At 42.0% G+C, this 16978-nt stretch overlaps 1 protein-coding gene across 14 annotated transcripts in view; it reads right to left on the bottom strand.

Annotated features, from left to right (window-relative positions):
* LOC118400084 (inositol 1,4,5-trisphosphate receptor type 1-like) overlaps positions 1-9270 on the bottom strand; it is a 144888-nt gene extending 135618 nt beyond the window's left edge. For all 14 annotated transcript variants that reach the window (XM_035796515.2, XM_035796522.2, XM_035796523.2 and 11 more), the window contains exons 1-2: positions 9113-9270; positions 4266-4379 (exon numbers count right to left, since the gene is read on the bottom strand). In XM_035796515.2, coding sequence (XP_035652408.1) covers positions 4266-4357 — 92 coding nt within the window. In that variant the 5' untranslated portion in view covers positions 4358-4379; positions 9113-9270. The remainder of the gene's footprint in view (positions 1-4265; positions 4380-9112) is intronic.
* Positions 9271-16978: the final 7708 nt, after the last annotated feature.

The following is a 16978-nucleotide window of genomic DNA, read 5'->3' as shown; positions in this document are numbered from 1 at the left end:
GGGCACGCTCCAACATAGTCAGGGGCACGCTCCAACATAGCCAGGGGCACGCTCCAACATAGTCAGGGGCACGCTCCAACATAGCCAGGGGCACGCTCCAACATAGTCAGGGGCACGCTCCAACATAGTCAGGGGCACGCTCCAACATAGTCAGGGGCACGCTCCAACATAGCCAGGGGCACGCTCCAACATAGCCAGGGGCACGCTCCAACATAGCCAGGGGCATGCTCCAACATAGTCAGGGGCACACTCCAACATAGCCAGGGGCACGCTCCAACATAGTCAGGGGCACGCTCCAACATAGTCAGGGGCACGCTCCAACATAGTCAGGGGCACGCTCCAACATAGTCAGGGGCACGCTCCAACATAGCCAGGGGCACGCTCCAACATAGTCAGGGGCACGCTCCAACATAGTCAGGGGCACGCTCCAACATAGTCAGGGGCACGCTCCAACATAGTCAGGGGCACGCTCCAACATAGTCAGGGGCACGCTCCAACATAGTCAGGGGCACGCTCCAACATAGTCAGGGGCACGCTCCAACATAGTCAGGGGCATGCTCCAACATAGTCAGGGGCACGCTCCAACATAGGGGCATGCTCCAACATAGTCAGGGGCACGCTCCAACATAGTCAGGGCACGCTCCAACATAGCCAGGGGCATGCTCCAACATAGTCAGGGGCACGCTCCAACATAGCCAGGGGCATGCTCCAACATAGTCAGGGGCACGCTCCAACATAGTCAGGGGCACGCTCCAACATAGTCAGGGGCACGCTCCAACATAGCCAGGGGCACGCTCCAACATAGCCAGGGGCACGCTCCAACATAGCCAGGGGCACGCTCCAACATAGTCAGGGGCACGCTCCAACATAGTCAGGGGCACGCTCCAACATAGTCAGGGGCATGCTCCAACATAGCCAGGGGCACGCTCCAACATAGTCAGGGGCATGCTCCAACATAGTCAGGGGCACGCTCCAACATAGTCAGGGGCATGCTCCAACATAGTCAGGGGCACGCTCCAACATAGCCAGGGGCACGCTCCAACATAGTCAGGGGCACGCTCCAACATAGCCAGGGGCACGCTCCAACATAGCCAGGGGCACGCTCCAACATAGTCAGGGGCATGCTCCAACATAGCCAGGGGCACGCTCCAACATAGCCAGGGGCACGCTCCAACATAGCCAGGGGCACGCTCCAACATAGTCAGGGGCACGCTCCAACATAGTCAGGGCATGCAACATAGCCAGGGGCACGCTCCAACATAGCCAGGGGCACGCTCCAACATAGCCAGGGGCACGCTCCAACATAGTCAGGGGCACGCTCCAACATAGCCAGGGGCACGCTCCAACATAGCCAGGGGCACGCTCCAACATAGTCAGGGGCACGCTCCAACATAGCCAGGGGCACGCTCCAACATAGTCAGGGGCACGCTCCAACATAGCCAGGGGCACGCTCCAACATAGCCAGGGGCACGCTCCAACATAGCCAGGGGCACGCTCCAACATAGTCAGGGGCACGCTCCAACATAGCCAGGGGCACGCTCCAACATAGCCAGGGGCACGCTCCAACATAGTCAGGGGCACGCTCCAACATAGCCAGGGGCACGCTCCAACATAGTCAGGGGCACGCTCCAACATAGTCAGGGGCACGCTCCAACATAGTCAGGGGCATGCTCCAACATAGTCAGGGGCACGCTCCAACATAGTCAGGGGCACGCTCCAACATAGTCAGGGGCACGCTCCAACATAGTCAGGGGCACGCTCCAACATATTTTACAAACAAAGCATGTGTTTAGTGAGTCTGCCAGATCAGAGGCTGTAGGGATGACCAGGGATTTTCTCTTGATAAGTGTGTGAATTAGACAATTTTCCTTTCCTGCTAAGCATTCAAAATGTAACGGGTGTAAAGTACTTAAGTAAAAATACTTAAGTAGTTTTTTGGGGTATCTGTACTTTACTTTTTATATTTTTTTTGACACCTTTTACTCCACTACAAAGTTTCACTGACACCCAAACTGCAAACTAGCTACCATAATGGCTATTCAAACAAGCTAGCACTAGGCTGCTAGCTGGGGCAAGTTTGATCAGCTGATCGCACATGGTTTGCCATTGTAGCCAGTGCATCATAGCTACGGATAGCAGAGTGATTTTTTTGATGGAGTGACCATCTAGCTATGCGCTTCCCGATCCTCTCATGACCACGGCTGTCCATCTGCAGGATTCTTCAAGAAGCCTTCAAAACAGACTTGATCTAGCTACTGTTGTAGCCTATACTTATTTTTGAACAACTTGTTTATTTTGCTTGACAAGTGCTTTGAGATTCTGTCTAATGAAAAGCGCTATAAAAGTTTAATAAATTACTATAATTTTCAGAATTAAAAACATATTAACAAAAAAAAATGGCAGATGAGCAAAATCGTGATTTTTAGACATGAGTTCCACGTTTGGTTAGAAAAATGGCTTCTGGCAACTGCGTGTCGCAAAGCAGGAAGTAAAATACGTGCTGTGATTTGTTGATTCAACTTAACTGACATTGCAAAAATGATATTCCATTGCATGAGCCACATCAGTTAACATCATTTAAATGTATATTCTACATTATCATGGAAATTATTGCATCACAATACCATGCAGCCATTGCGAGTGTACCCATGGCTAAAAGGTGCTGTGAAAGATGCAAGTTTGTGTTCTCGGAAGTAGCCTATGGCAACAACTCGTCTCCTCCATTGCAAAACTACTGAATCTTAGGAGTCAATTCCTAGCTTGACACCCAGAAATGGGAGTCGACGGGCAAGGAATCGAGGAATCTATCCTTTTGGTTTCAACTCCCCACCACTAGTGTCTAGGCAACTAAGACGTGTTTGCTACAACACCTTGATGGTTTGAGCAAGGAGCAAGAAGGCTTCATTATGCTGTTAAGAGTCAATGTTACGGCAGAAACGGACTCAAGGGCCAGATAGTGATGAGGTATGATTAAGACTGCTAAACGAGGAGGCTAAGAGTAGAAAGGGCAATACAGATGCCGTGTTCATTTTCACTGAAGGAAAAGAACAACAAAATGGCAGGAGCAGAAAATGGAGGAGGAACAAGAGGCAGTCAAGCTGCTCTGACGCCAGAGAACTAGAGGCTGAAATAATTTATAACCTTCCAGAAGTGTTGTTAAGTCCATCAGCCTTTTGTGAATCCAGTCACGGTTCAGTCAATGATCTCCCTCAACCCTCACTTTGGCCGTGATGAAAATTGAGGTGCAGAAATGCTCTCTGATTCTCTTTGATAAATGGGTATCAGCACTTAGAGGAAGAACTGAAGTTTACATTTGATCAATTTTACAGTTCATTGCATAAGCTCTCAATATTTAAATTCAAACACAGGAAGCAAAATAATTGAAGCCACTTAGGTCCATCATTTCAGGGTTTACTAATGGTACAACTTGGGAGAAAGAGGAGAGCCAACACATCCCATAAACCTCCCACAATATGACATCACCTGCATCGTGTCCCATTGACACTATGCCATTCAGTATAACATGTTTCTCGTTCAACCCCATCCCTCTCTTCCCTGACACTCATCTTTCCTATGGTTTTCCCTTTTTCCTTCATCTCACTCTCTTATTTGCTAATAACACCCTCACTTCTCTTTTCCCCCATGTCCACTGCTATCCTGCATCAGCTGGACTCCAAAAGTATGTGACCACTCTCTGCCTCTCACACTCCAGTTCCAAACACTCTCTGCCTTGCCATTTATCAAAGTGTGTTCTAAGGGCATAGAACAGTATCACCTCAATGACAAGAATTCTGCAATCTTGCTGTTCTTATTATACACTTCACCACCACAATGTTTCTTCCATAAGAATGGAATTAGCACGGATTTATTCTGCTAATAACATTGGGGGAGCAAACATGATTAAACTTGTGAAGTAAAAGCCATGACTCAGACTAAGCAATTAACTAAATCCCTCCATTATTCTACGTTATCGCCTTGGCTGCAGATCCAGCTGTCTCCCTGGCTTCAAACACCAATAAGGTTCATATTTCCACTGGTACCTGGATCTGTCTGTGTATTTGCATGCGTACATGTGCACAGAGTGGTGTCTGATCTTGGCTGTGTACTGTACTGTACTGTACTGTGACAGACATGAGTCTATGGGCATGCATCTATTCAATTAAAGATCATGTTTTTCATGAATATCAGTGGGGTTTCAATGAGAATTCAAGTTGAGAGGGATGGGATTCATATGCAGCTGTAAAACAGTAGGCAGACAGACATACCCTAAAGTGCTGATAAATCCACTGGTGGAGCCCTCCGCATAGAGGGAGCAGATGTCGCCTATGTGGAGGAAACTGGACATCTTGTCCGACATGTTGCCTCACCCAGGACCGTGCCTGGAAAAGATGGAACAGACAAGAGTTAGCATGACAAATAAACCACACAGATGTACAGTCATTTACACTGATAAATACTGCATTTTTAATTGTATATGATGTATTAAATAACCTATACCGCTATTACCGTGTAATTACAACATTGCTACTATAGTAACTACTGTGTAGTTACATAGGTATAATGGCAACATAAGGTAAAGTGTTGCCAAACATGTGTGCGAATGGATATGTATTGGATTTGTACAGTGTGGAGAATGGGAAGTAAGCATTGCTATTGTATGCCAAGATATGGCCCATGTTTACATATTAAACAATCAAACAAACAGTTTGGTGCATGCTCTGTGTATTTGTGTGTCGACATAGGCGAACGAAGGGTGTCAACTAGAGGTCGACAGAGTAATAGGTATGGCTGATTAATTAGGGCCGATTTCAAGTTTTCATAATGATCGGAAATCAGTATTTTGGAGTGCCGATTTGACGATTTGCCAATTTTTTACATACTTTTATTTAACTAGGCAAGTCGGTTAAGAGCACATTCTTATTTTCAATGACGGCCTAGGAACGGTGGGTTTAACTGCCTTGTTCAGGGGCAGAACGACAGATTTTCACCTTGTCAGCTCGGGCGATCCACTCTTGCAACCTTACAGTTAATTTGTCCAACGCAATAATGGCCTGCCTCTCTCTCATTGCACTCCACAAGGAGACTGCCTGTTACGCGAATGCAGTAAGCCAAGGTAAGTTGCTAGCTAGCATTAAACTTATCTTATAAAACCAATCAATCATAATCACTAGTTAACTACACATGGTTGATGATATTACTGGATATTATCTAGTGTGTCCTGCGTTACATATAATCTGACAGAGCATACAAGTATCTAAGTATCTGACTGAGCGGTGGTAGGCAGAAGCAGGCGCATAAACATTCATTCAAACAGCACTTTCGTGCATTTTCCCAGCAGCTCTTCGTTGTGCGTCAAGCATTGCGCTGTTTATGACTTCAAGCCTATCAACTCCCGAGATGAGGCTGGTCTAACCGAAGTGAAATGGCTAGCTAGTTAGCGCGCGCTAATAGCGTTTCAAACATCACTCGCTCTGAGCCTTCTAGTAGTTGTTCCCCTTGCTCTGCATGGGTAACGTTGCTTCGATGGTGGCTGTTGTCATTGTGTTGCTGGTTCGAGCCCAGGGAGGAGCGAGGAGAGGGACGGAAGATACTGTATACTGTTACACCGGCAATACTAAAGTGCCTCTAAGAACATCCAATAGTCAAAGGTTAATGAAATACAAATGGTATAGAGGGGAATAGTCCTATAATTCCTATAATAACTACAACCTAAAACTTCTTACCTGGGAATATTGAAGACTCATGTTAAAAGGAACCACAGGCTTTCATATGTTCTCATGTTCTGAGCAAGGAACTGAAACGTTAGCTTTCTTACATAGCACATATTGCACTTTTACTTTCTTCTCCAACACTTTGTTTTTGCATTATTTAAACCAAATTGAACATGTTTCATTATTTACTTGAGGCTAAATTTATTTTATTGATCTATTATATTAAGTTAAAATAAGTGTTAATTCAGTATTGTTGTAATTGTCATTATTACAAATAAATAAATAAAAATCGTCCGATTAATCGGTATCAGCTTTTTTGGTCCTCCAATAATCGGTATAGGCGTTCAAAAATCATAATCGGTCGACCTCTAGTGTCAACACAGACAAATCTCTCACACAATATAGTACAAAGCAAGAATTGAATAAGGGTCGTTCCATTTGAATTCAATCACTTTCTGACTGCACCCCATTTGATTCCAGCAAAACCTTCCATAATTGATTGCATGCCAAGCATTCAGGAGATGGAGGTGCTCAAAGTTGACCCTAACATGAGACATCAATGTCTACATCACTGAAAAATATAAATGGTTGAGATGTATATTATTTGAAAGCTCACAAAAAGGGTTGGTAAATTTCATAATTTCTATATTAAAAAATATATATTTTACGTCAATTACTCAAAACACGTGAATAACGATATTGTTCATGTTCATATACACTGAGTGGACAAAACAAAAAGGAACATATTCCTAATATTGAGTTTCACCCCCTTTTTCCCACTGAACAGTCTCAATTTGTTGGGCATGGACACTACAAGGTGTCGAAAGCATTCCACAGGGATGTTGGCCCATGTTGACTCCAATGCTTCCAACAGTTTGCTTCCAACAAGTTGGCTGGATGTCCTTTGGATGGTGGACCATTCTTGACACACGAGAAACTGATGAGTGTGAAAATCCCAGCAGCGTTGCAGTTCTTGACACACACAAATTGGGGCGCCTGGCACCTACCAACATACCCCGTTCAAAACAAATTAAATATTGTCTTTCCCATTCACCCTCTGAATGGCACACATACACAATCCATGCCTCAATTGTCTCAAAGCTTAAAAAATCCTTATTTAACCTGTATCCTCCCCTTCTACACGGATTGAAGTGGATTTAACAGATGACATCAATACGGGATCATAGCTTTCATCTGGATGAATCTGGTCACTCAATGTCATGGAAAGAGCAGGTGTCTTTAATGTTTTGTACGCTCAGTGTATGTAGATCAGACTCGATTTTACATCGTCTGAGGTGTTTGTGATGTGCACACCATCGGTTGAGACACAGTATACTATTGAATACAGGGTGGATGTCATGTGGCTTATAACTGTACGAAAATCCAAATACAATTCAAATGTAAACTTTCAAGTGCTACCACAAAGCTGGTTGGAGCTCCACACATGATAGAATGTTGACTTGAGTGGGAATATCTATTGTTTTAAATTAAACTGTCAATCTTCCATAGGAAACCTATTGAAATCATAGAAATATAGATAATAGAATAGACATTCCTATGGAAGTCAGCCATCTTTCTGGTAGTAATTGGAAGTTGCAATTTCAATTCAATTTAAATTTAAATAGAGTACCAGCTAAATTGCAGTGGTCTGAAGGGATAGGTCCATTCTCAGAATTCTGTTTCTATGATTGAAATGACACGCACCCTGTATTCAAGAGCATGCATGGCTGGCACAACACAAACACCTCAGATGATGTAATATAGGGTCTAAGCTACAACATGTGAAAATTAGATGAATTTGAGTTTACAATTTTTTTTAAATATTTGACGTGATGAAGACATGGATGTCTCATTGTGGGGTAGGGTATGTAAAATGGGTCAACTTTAGGTACCTTTATCTCCTGATTGTTTGGTTATTCTGGTCTAAAATGTAACTTTCAGACCACTTCTACCATGGGCAAACATGTATGTAAGGTTTCATTCAAATCAAAAGAGGTGCAGTCAAAAAGTGATTGAAATCATTATGGAAACAGTGTGTACCAATGAATGCGGCCCGGGTAAAAACTGGTCAGAGCACAGGGCCAAAGTCACTGCATACTGATTGCAGTGACACTGTACCACTTCTGTTGAGAACCTCTGACTGACAGTTAAGAATTTGATGATACATTCAAATTAACAAACCTGAACAGAAAAACATATTGGATTAAATGCATTAATAGGTGACATTTGTTATACTATGCACTACAAGACACCATATAACCTCTGAACTAGAGCTGGTGTAATCTAAATTGTCTTTGCTTTCATTATCTGTTTAACATTTACATATCCCTGGGCTTTTGTATGGGACGATAGTCCATTACAGTAGTAATTTAGGACAGAGGTCCTCTTGTACATCACATTTATTTTAGGTCAATTTGACTTGATCATAAATTGTTTCAAATGATAGTGTTCAACAACCAACACAGCTCATGCAGATAGCTGCGAAGTGAGTGATAGCCCACAGAGGCTATATGAACGAAAACTCAAAGAAAATATAAGCCTATTTTAAAACTCTACATTCACAAGCACACTCATCTTTTTGGAACACATTGACAAACCTACAACTCTAATTCCCAGAAGTGTCCAAATGGAAATGTCTGTTGACCTATCCATTAGTATAATAATTCCTGTCCAAATCCCCAGTGAAAAACACTTGTTTGTAAACAGGCAGCGCACCTCGTCATCAACATCCCCAATTTAAACCTCATCCAAACAGACGCAAATACTATAGCCATCTACAATGTGGCAATAGGTCTATCTGACTCCATCAGAGACAACCATCTGACAATTATATGTCATTGATGTAGGCAACAATTGCTTGAGATAGGCTTCTAAATCATCAGGATGAATCAAAATGAATCAATACAGATAAAAAGTTAGACTAATCCTACATTTACTCTTAACACTAATCCCAAACATTAGATTTGTTTGACAATGTCTATATTGATACATTGTAATTACAATGTTGGGCTACGTTGCCAGTCTTTGCCTGCTTGCTAGGATACATGGTTACATCCTGAGTGAAGCTGTCAAATGCAACGGAGTCGCATAAACCACACATTTACCGCTTGGTTACATTGTGTCAGTATTGCCCACAGCTGCCATGTCACTTTGAGTCTAAAACACTCTGAAATTTTGACGTCTTAAATTTCAGGTTTAATTCTACTATACAGGCCCATTTTGGTGAACTTGAAATGCAATGCAATAAAAACGGTAGAAGCCGTAGCCTACTAACGTTATGTCGAGGTAGGCTAGCTACAACTTATGGGTTAGCCATACTGTACTTCCTTGACAATTGACGTTTGATGAGGATGCTCCTCGCAAAACTAAGCTACAGGATGAGGATGTGCATAGGATTTTACCTTCACAAAAGGAAGAATGCGACGAAAATAGAAGAGATTCAGGAAGGATCAGCAAACGTGAATTTCTACTGCGCTGTCCTCGTTTAATTCCATGATAGCCGGCTGACACTCCAGTGAGAACACCACGTCTCTGACAGCTGAATTTGTCCTCAGCGGCAATCCCCTTCTTACCTCCTCCACATGCACTTTGAAGAAACGCCCCTTTCCCTTACTGTATATATATTTGGACACACCTACTCATTCATTTTTCTTTATTTTTTAACACTTAAAACATCAAAACTATAAAACAACACATATGGAATCATGTCGTAACCAAAAAAGTGTTAAACAAATCAAAATATATTTTAGATTTTAGATTCTTCAAAGTAGCCGCCCATTGCCTTTATGACAGCTTTGCACACTGTTGGCATTCTCTCAACCAGCTTCACCTGGAATGCTTTTCCAACAGTCTTGAAGGAGTTCCCACATATGCTGAGCAGTTGTTGGCTGCTTTTCCTTCACTCTGCGGTCCAACTCATCCCAATCCATCTTAATTGGGTTGATGCAGCACTCCATCACTCATTCTTGGTCAAATAGCCCTTACACAGCCTGTACAGTAGGTGTGTTGGTTCATTGTCCTGTTAAAAAATATATATATATTCCCACTAAGCATAAACCAGATGGGATGGCAGAATGCTTAGGTAGCCATACTGGTTAAAACCTCTTAGGACTAGGCCCCTTTTTTTTCAATTTCCGCCTGACTGATGTGCCCAAAGTAAACTGACTGTTGCTCAGGCCCTGATGCCAGGATATGCATATAATTGGAAAGAAAACACTTTGAAGTTTGTAGAAATGTTAAAATAATGTAGGAGACTATAACACAATACATATGGTAGGAGAAAATCCAAAGAAAAACCAACCAGAATTTTGGAAAGTATAGGGGCATACTTAATTGTAGCTCTCGGGATGCAATTCCTATGGCTTCCACAGGGAGTCAGCAGTCTATGTTAAAAGTTTCAGGCTTGTAAGAAATAAATAAGAAATATTAGTTTTAGTACAGGGACACATTCTTGGAAATTTGTGTTTGGGCGCGCCATGAAGACAAGATGCACCTGCTAAAATTGGTTTCCTATTGAACATACTTCTTTCCATAAGAAATATTATAGTTTGATTACATTATAGGGTATCTGAGGAGTAAATAGAAACATATTTTGACTTGTTGAAACAAAGTCTAGGGGTAGATTTTCGGATGAATTTTCTCTGCATTTAAAAAAAAAAGGATTAACCAAATCGATGGCAATAAATAAACAGACTTTTTGGGATATAAAGAAGGATTTGATCTAACAAAACAACACTACATGTTTTAGCTGGGACCCTTTGAATGACAAATCAGAGGAAGATTTTTTTTAAGTAAGTGAATATTTAATAGCTATTTGTGAATTTATGAAACCTGTGCCGGTGGAAAAATATTTTGATGTGGGGCGCCGTCCTCAGACAATCGCATGGCATGTTTTCTATGTTATAGCTACTGTAAATCAGACAGTGCAGTTAGATTAAGAATGTAAGCTTTCAACCAATATAAAACTCTTCTATGTAACTAAATGTTTAATATCCATAATTTTTATGATTATTTATTGAATGCCTTCCATTTTCACCGGAAGTTGTCCCGCTGGGGGACGCCAATCCCTGAGAGGTTTTAAGTGTGCCTTGAATTCTAAATAAATCACAGACAGTGTCACCAGCAAAGCAGCCCCGCAGCATCACACCTCCTCCTCCATGCTTCACAGTGGGAACTACACATGCGGAGATCATCCGTTCACCTACTCTGCGTGCCATAAAGACACAGTGGTTGGAAACAAAAATCTAAAATTCAGATTTCCACCGGTCTAATGTCCATTGCTCGTGTTTCTTAGCCCAAGCAAGTATCATTTTCTTATTGATGTCCTTTAGTAGTGGTTTCTTTGCAGCAATTCAACCATGATGGCCTGATTCATGCAGTCTCCTCTGAAAAGTTGATGTTGAGATGTGTCTGTTACTTGAACTTTGTGAAGCATTTATTTGGGCTGCAATTTCTGAGGCTGGTAACACCAATGAACTTATCCTCTGCAGCAGAGGTAACTCTGGGTCTTCCTTTCCCGTGGCAGTCCTCATGAGAGCCAGTTTCATCATAGCTCTTAATAGTTTTTGCGACCGCACTTGAAGAAACTTTCAAAGTTCTTGAAATGTTCTGTATTGACTGACCTTCATGTCTTAAAGTAATGATGGACTGTTGTTTCTCTTTGCTTATTTGAGCTGTTCCATAACATGTACTTGGTCTTTTACCAAATAGGGCTATCTTCTATATACCAACCCTACCTTGTCACTACACAACTGATTGGCTCGCATTAAGAAAGAAGACAAATTCCACAAATTAACGTTCAACAAGGCACACCTGTGAAATGCGTTCCAGGTGACTACCTCATGAAGCTGGTTGAGAGAATGCCAAGAGTTTGCAAAACTTTCTTCAAGGCAAAGAGTGGCTACTTTCAAGAATCTGAAATATAAAATATATTTTCATTTGCTTAACACTTTTTTGGTTACTACATGATTACATGTGTGTTGTTTCATATTTTTGATGTCTACACTAGTATTCTACAATATAGAAAAAAGTCCAAATAAAGAAAAACCATGGAATGAGTAGGTGTGTCCAAACTTTTGACTGGTACTGTATATATAGTGCAGCAGTTGTGTTTGGGGAATGTTGTTCCAATGAGAAAACTCTTCTTATGCACCACTGAACTATTCCTTTCCAGTCTATGGCACTGGGAGCCATTAAATGATATTGACGTTGAAGTTCATGATATGCCAATAAAGATAGACTTATGTTTAGAGCTGTTTTATAATTGCTGTGTTGATAATTTCTTTGCTTGAAAGTGTATTAGGCCTACTATTATTAACTTTGACACTATGAATAACTAAAGTGTGTCATTATGGATGAACAATTAATTTAAAGTGCAGTCTCTATTTGGGAGTGATTTGTCCAAAGACATTTTTACCAAATGTTTCATGTGAGGTGACAGTACAGAATGTCACCTTTTGTCACGTTCGTTGTAACGAGGAGACCAAGGCGCAGCGTGATGTGAATACATTCTTCTTTAATAAAAGGAAGAACACTAAACAAACTATACAAAACAATAAAACGAACATGAAGCTATAAACAACTAGTGCTGACATGCAACTATACATAGACAATAACCCACAAAATACCCAAGGAATATGGCTACGTAAATATGGTCCCCAATCAGAGACAACGATAAACAGCTGCCTATGATTGACAACCAATATAGGCAACCATAGGCATATAAACACCTAGACTAGACCAACCCCATAAACATGCAAAAACCCTAGACAGGCCAAAAACACATATATCACCCTTGTCACACCCTGACCTAACCAAAATAATAAAGAAAACAAAGAATACTAAGGTCAGAGCATGACATCTTTATTTCAGGGTATATTCACACATTTATTTTTAACGTTTAAAAATGATATTACAATATGTATCTAGTCCTCCTATTTGAAGAAGTTTTATTTTTTATACAGTTGAAGTCTGAAGTTTACATACACCTCGGTTGTAGTCATTTAAACTCATTTTTCAACCACTCCACAAATTTCTTGTTAACAAACTACAGTTTTGGCAAGTCGGTTAGGACGTTTACTTTGTGCATGACACAAGTAATCTTTCTAACAATTGTATACAGACAGATTATTTCACTTATAATTCACTGTATCACAATTCTTGTGGGTCAGAAGTTTTACATACACTAAGTTAACTGTGCCTTTAAACAGCTTGGAAAATTCCAGAAAATTATATCATTGCTTTAGAAGCTTCTGATAGGCTAATTGACATCATTTGAGTCAATTGGAGGTGTACCTGTGGATGTATTCCAAAGCCTACCTTCAAACTCAGTGACTCTTCTTGACATTATTGGAAAATCAAAAGAAATCAGCCAAGACCTCAGAAAAAAAAATGTAGACACAACTCTGGTTCATCCTTGGAGCAATTTTCAAACGGCTGAAGGTACCACATTAATCTGTACAAACAATAGAACAAGTATAAACAACCATGGGACCACGCAAAACTCAAAACGTGTCCTATCTGAGATGAACACACTTTGATGACAGAAAACAAATGAATCCCAGAACAAAACAAACACGTGAAGATGCTGTATGAAACAGGTACAAAAGCATCTATTTCAACAGTAAAACAAGTCCTATATTGAAACCTGAAAGCCTCAAGGAAGAAGCCACTGCTTCAAAACCCCCATAAAAAAAGCCAGACTATGGTTTGCAACTGCATCATACTTTTTGGAGAAATGTCCTCTGGTCTGATGAAACTTTTGGCCATAATGACCATCGTTATGTTTGTTGGACAAAGGGGAGGCTTGCAAGCGGCAGCGTAGCCTAGTGGGGCGGCAGCGTAGCCTAGTGGTTAAGCGTTGAACTGGTAACCGGAAGGTTGCGAGTTCAAACCCCAGCTGACAAGGTACAAATCTGTAGTTCTGCCCCTGTTCCCAGGCCGTCATTGAAAATAAGAATGTGTTCTTAACTGACTTGCCTGGTTAAATAAAGGTAAAATAAATAAATAAAACACAGAAAATAAAGGTCCCAACCGTGAAGTACCCCCACGGGGGTGGCAGCATCATGGTGGGGGTGATTTGCTGCAGGAAACCTTCACAAAATAGGGGATGGAATCATGAGAGAGGAAAATGATGTGGATATATTGAAGCAACCTCTCAAGACATTAGTTGAAGTTAAAGCTTGGTTGCAAATGGGCCAAATGGACAATGACCCCACATTCACCATTGTCTAAGGACCAAAGTCAAGGTATTGGATCATAAAGTCCGACCTCTCCTATAGAAAATGTTTCTCACCATGGCAGGCCCAAACCTGACTCAGTGACACCAACTGGACAGAGGAATGGGCCAAAGCTTGTGGGAAGAGGGGGCAGGCTACCTGAAACATTTGACACAAGGGGCTTTAAAGGCAATGCGCCAAATCTGGGTGTATGGGGCTCTAACCCACTGGGAATGTGATGAAAGAAATAAAATATTAAATAAATCATTCTCTCTACTGAGGGGCATTCTTAAAATAATGTGATGCTGACCTAAAACAGGGAATTTTTACTAGGATTAAATGTCAGGAATTGTGAAAACTTAGTTTAAATGTTTTTGGCTATGGTGTATGTAAACGGCGACCTCAACTGGAGTAATTTGGACAAATTCACTTATAGTGTATTAAAGCGCCGGAAAGTTCGGCATTTGTTCCCAGCGGCGCATTCGGAATGCATCATGCTCCGGCAGTGGCTACAAACGGATTGGATCCTTCGGGTTTGTATTGGTTGTGTTTTTGGATGATGTTTTTCACAGGAGGAACTGAATGGTGAATAATGTATCTTGTCATTTATGATTCACTTTTATCAAATGAATATGTATCGCCGGACATGAATGGGATGCTACCATAACTATTAATAATCGGGGACACACCCCCCAAAATGCTACATTCCCGGATTGGCGGGAGCTCCGGACAAAGGCGGGACTACATACATAGCGTGCTTTCATTTCTAAATAGGACAGGTATGGGATACCCTCAAATAAAAGCGGCGCCGGACATTTGCGGGAGGCTCCGGCAGTGGCGCCGGACAGGCGGGACGCTCCTTATAGGAAAAGTATGCGGCGCCGGACAGGCGGGAGCACCTGCAGGGAGGAGACTGAGAGACAGCCTGGTGCGTGGGGCTGCCACAGGAACCACCAGGCTGGGGAGGGTTTCAGGTTGGTGTTAGGAGGAGCCTGAAAGACCGGGCTGTGGGGAGCACTGGAGCTCTGGTGCTCGTGGTCCTTCTGTAGCTCAGTTGGTAGAGCATGGCGGTTGTAACGCCAGGGTAGTGGGTTCGATTGGGACCACCCATACGTATTTAGAATGTATGCACACATGACTGTAAGTCGCTTTGGATAAAAGCGTCTGCTAAATGGCATATATTATTTATTATATTATTATTATTATTATATATTATTGGTGCGCAACCTTGGCACCACTTCCCCAGGCTGGACAACTACTCGAGCCCGGACCCTCCAGAGTGCAGGCACAGGTTGAACCGGGCTGTGGGTAAGCACGGGAGATCTAGTGCTTACTACACGCACCTCTCCCCTAGGCTCCACTCCCACAGTTACATATTCGTCGCCAGACCCACTGGCTCCAGGTCATCTACAAGTCCATGCTAGGGAAAGCTCCGCCTTATCTCAGTTCACTGGTCACGATGGCAACACCCACCCGTAGCACGCGCTCCAGCAGGTGTATCTCACTGATCATCCCTAAAGCCAACACCTCATTTGGCCGCCTTTTGTTCCAGTTCTCTGCTGCCTGTGACTGGAACGAATTGCTGAAATCGCTGAAGTTGGAGACTTTTATCTCCTTCACCAACTTCAAACATCTGCTATCTGAGCAGCTAACCGATCGCTGCAGCTGTACATAGTCTATCGGTAAATAGCCCACCCAATTTTACCTACCTCTTCCCCATACTGTTTATATTTATTTACTTTTCTGCCCTTTTGCACACCAATATCTCTACCTGTACATGACCATCTGATCATTTATCACTCCAGTGTTAATCTGCAAAATTGTAATTATTCGCCTACCTCCTCATGCCTTTTGCACACAATGTATATAGACTCTCTTTTTTTATCTTTTTTTTCCTACTGTGTTATTGACTTGTTAATTGTTTACTCCATGTGTAACTCTGTGTTGTCTGTTCAGACTGCTATGCTTTATCTTGGCCAGGTCGCAGTTGCAAATGAGAACTTGTTCTCAACTAGCCTACCTGGTTAAATAAAGGTGAAATAAAATAATAATAATAAATAAATAAATTGTTTGTATTTTCATATTTCATTAAAGATGTTTATGAATAACCACGCTGCATTTTGGTCCTCCTCTCTTTCACCAGAAGAAAACTGTAACACTCATAAGCTAGTGGAGTAATGGACAAAACAGCTGACATGGGCCTACATGTCACATGACATTGCTTTTACCATGCACATGATGACGATGGAGGATAAAATCCCTGAGATTTAGTGATTTCTTTATAGGATATAACTGTGTATAATAGGTTGGTTGCCATGTTCAAAACAGAAATGTCCAAAACATACACTCTCCCTTATAGTGAGGCCTCATGCTGTGCATGTCGGTCTTGGAAGGGAAATGAGAGAAGCCCAGCGTTTGTGTGGACAACCTGCTGTCAAAAACACCACTGTCACAAACTCTTCAATCAATTAGATTTTCTGAATAGGATTCAACCGGGTCAGACACCTCAACAATTTACCGGGGTCAGACACCTCAACAATTGACGCTGCATGGTTTATTCCCTCTAGGCTGTTGTTCACACAGGAAAATATAATTATTCCTAGCCGTGGATGGAATATCCTGAAGACGCAACTGTATTGTACACATGCTGCAACTTAGAGAGCCTCTAGTGTTCTGAAGTGATCCTTCAGCTGAGGTGGACAATGAACATCAACAACCAAAGGCATGAATGTACATTTGGTTATGGTATGCTAATTTAGTTTCTGTCCTCTCTGTCTCTCAACTAGCGAATAAACTCTGTCTTTGATTTCAAGTTTTGTAGCTCTGACCTGGTGTGAGTGATCTACTTTATTTTCATTTGCCCCATTAACCCATTAAAATCTTGTCTTTCCATTTTTTTTCCTGCTGGAGTTGGAACACAGACTCGTCAATGTACTCTGGATTAAACATGAAAAAACATTGAAGCCACTAAAACACTTCCCAGATGAACTGAATAAATTTAAGTGATCCCCTGACTGTTTCAAGACCCCACTTAAGCAACTGTTATTTTCC

This window comes from Oncorhynchus keta, chromosome 21 (genome assembly GCF_023373465.1).
Source record: "Oncorhynchus keta strain PuntledgeMale-10-30-2019 chromosome 21, Oket_V2, whole genome shotgun sequence".
Lineage (NCBI taxonomy): Eukaryota > Metazoa > Chordata > Actinopteri > Salmoniformes > Salmonidae > Oncorhynchus > Oncorhynchus keta.
Note: the sequence above shows the minus strand (reverse complement) of the source record. Positions and strands in the feature narration are given on the sequence as shown.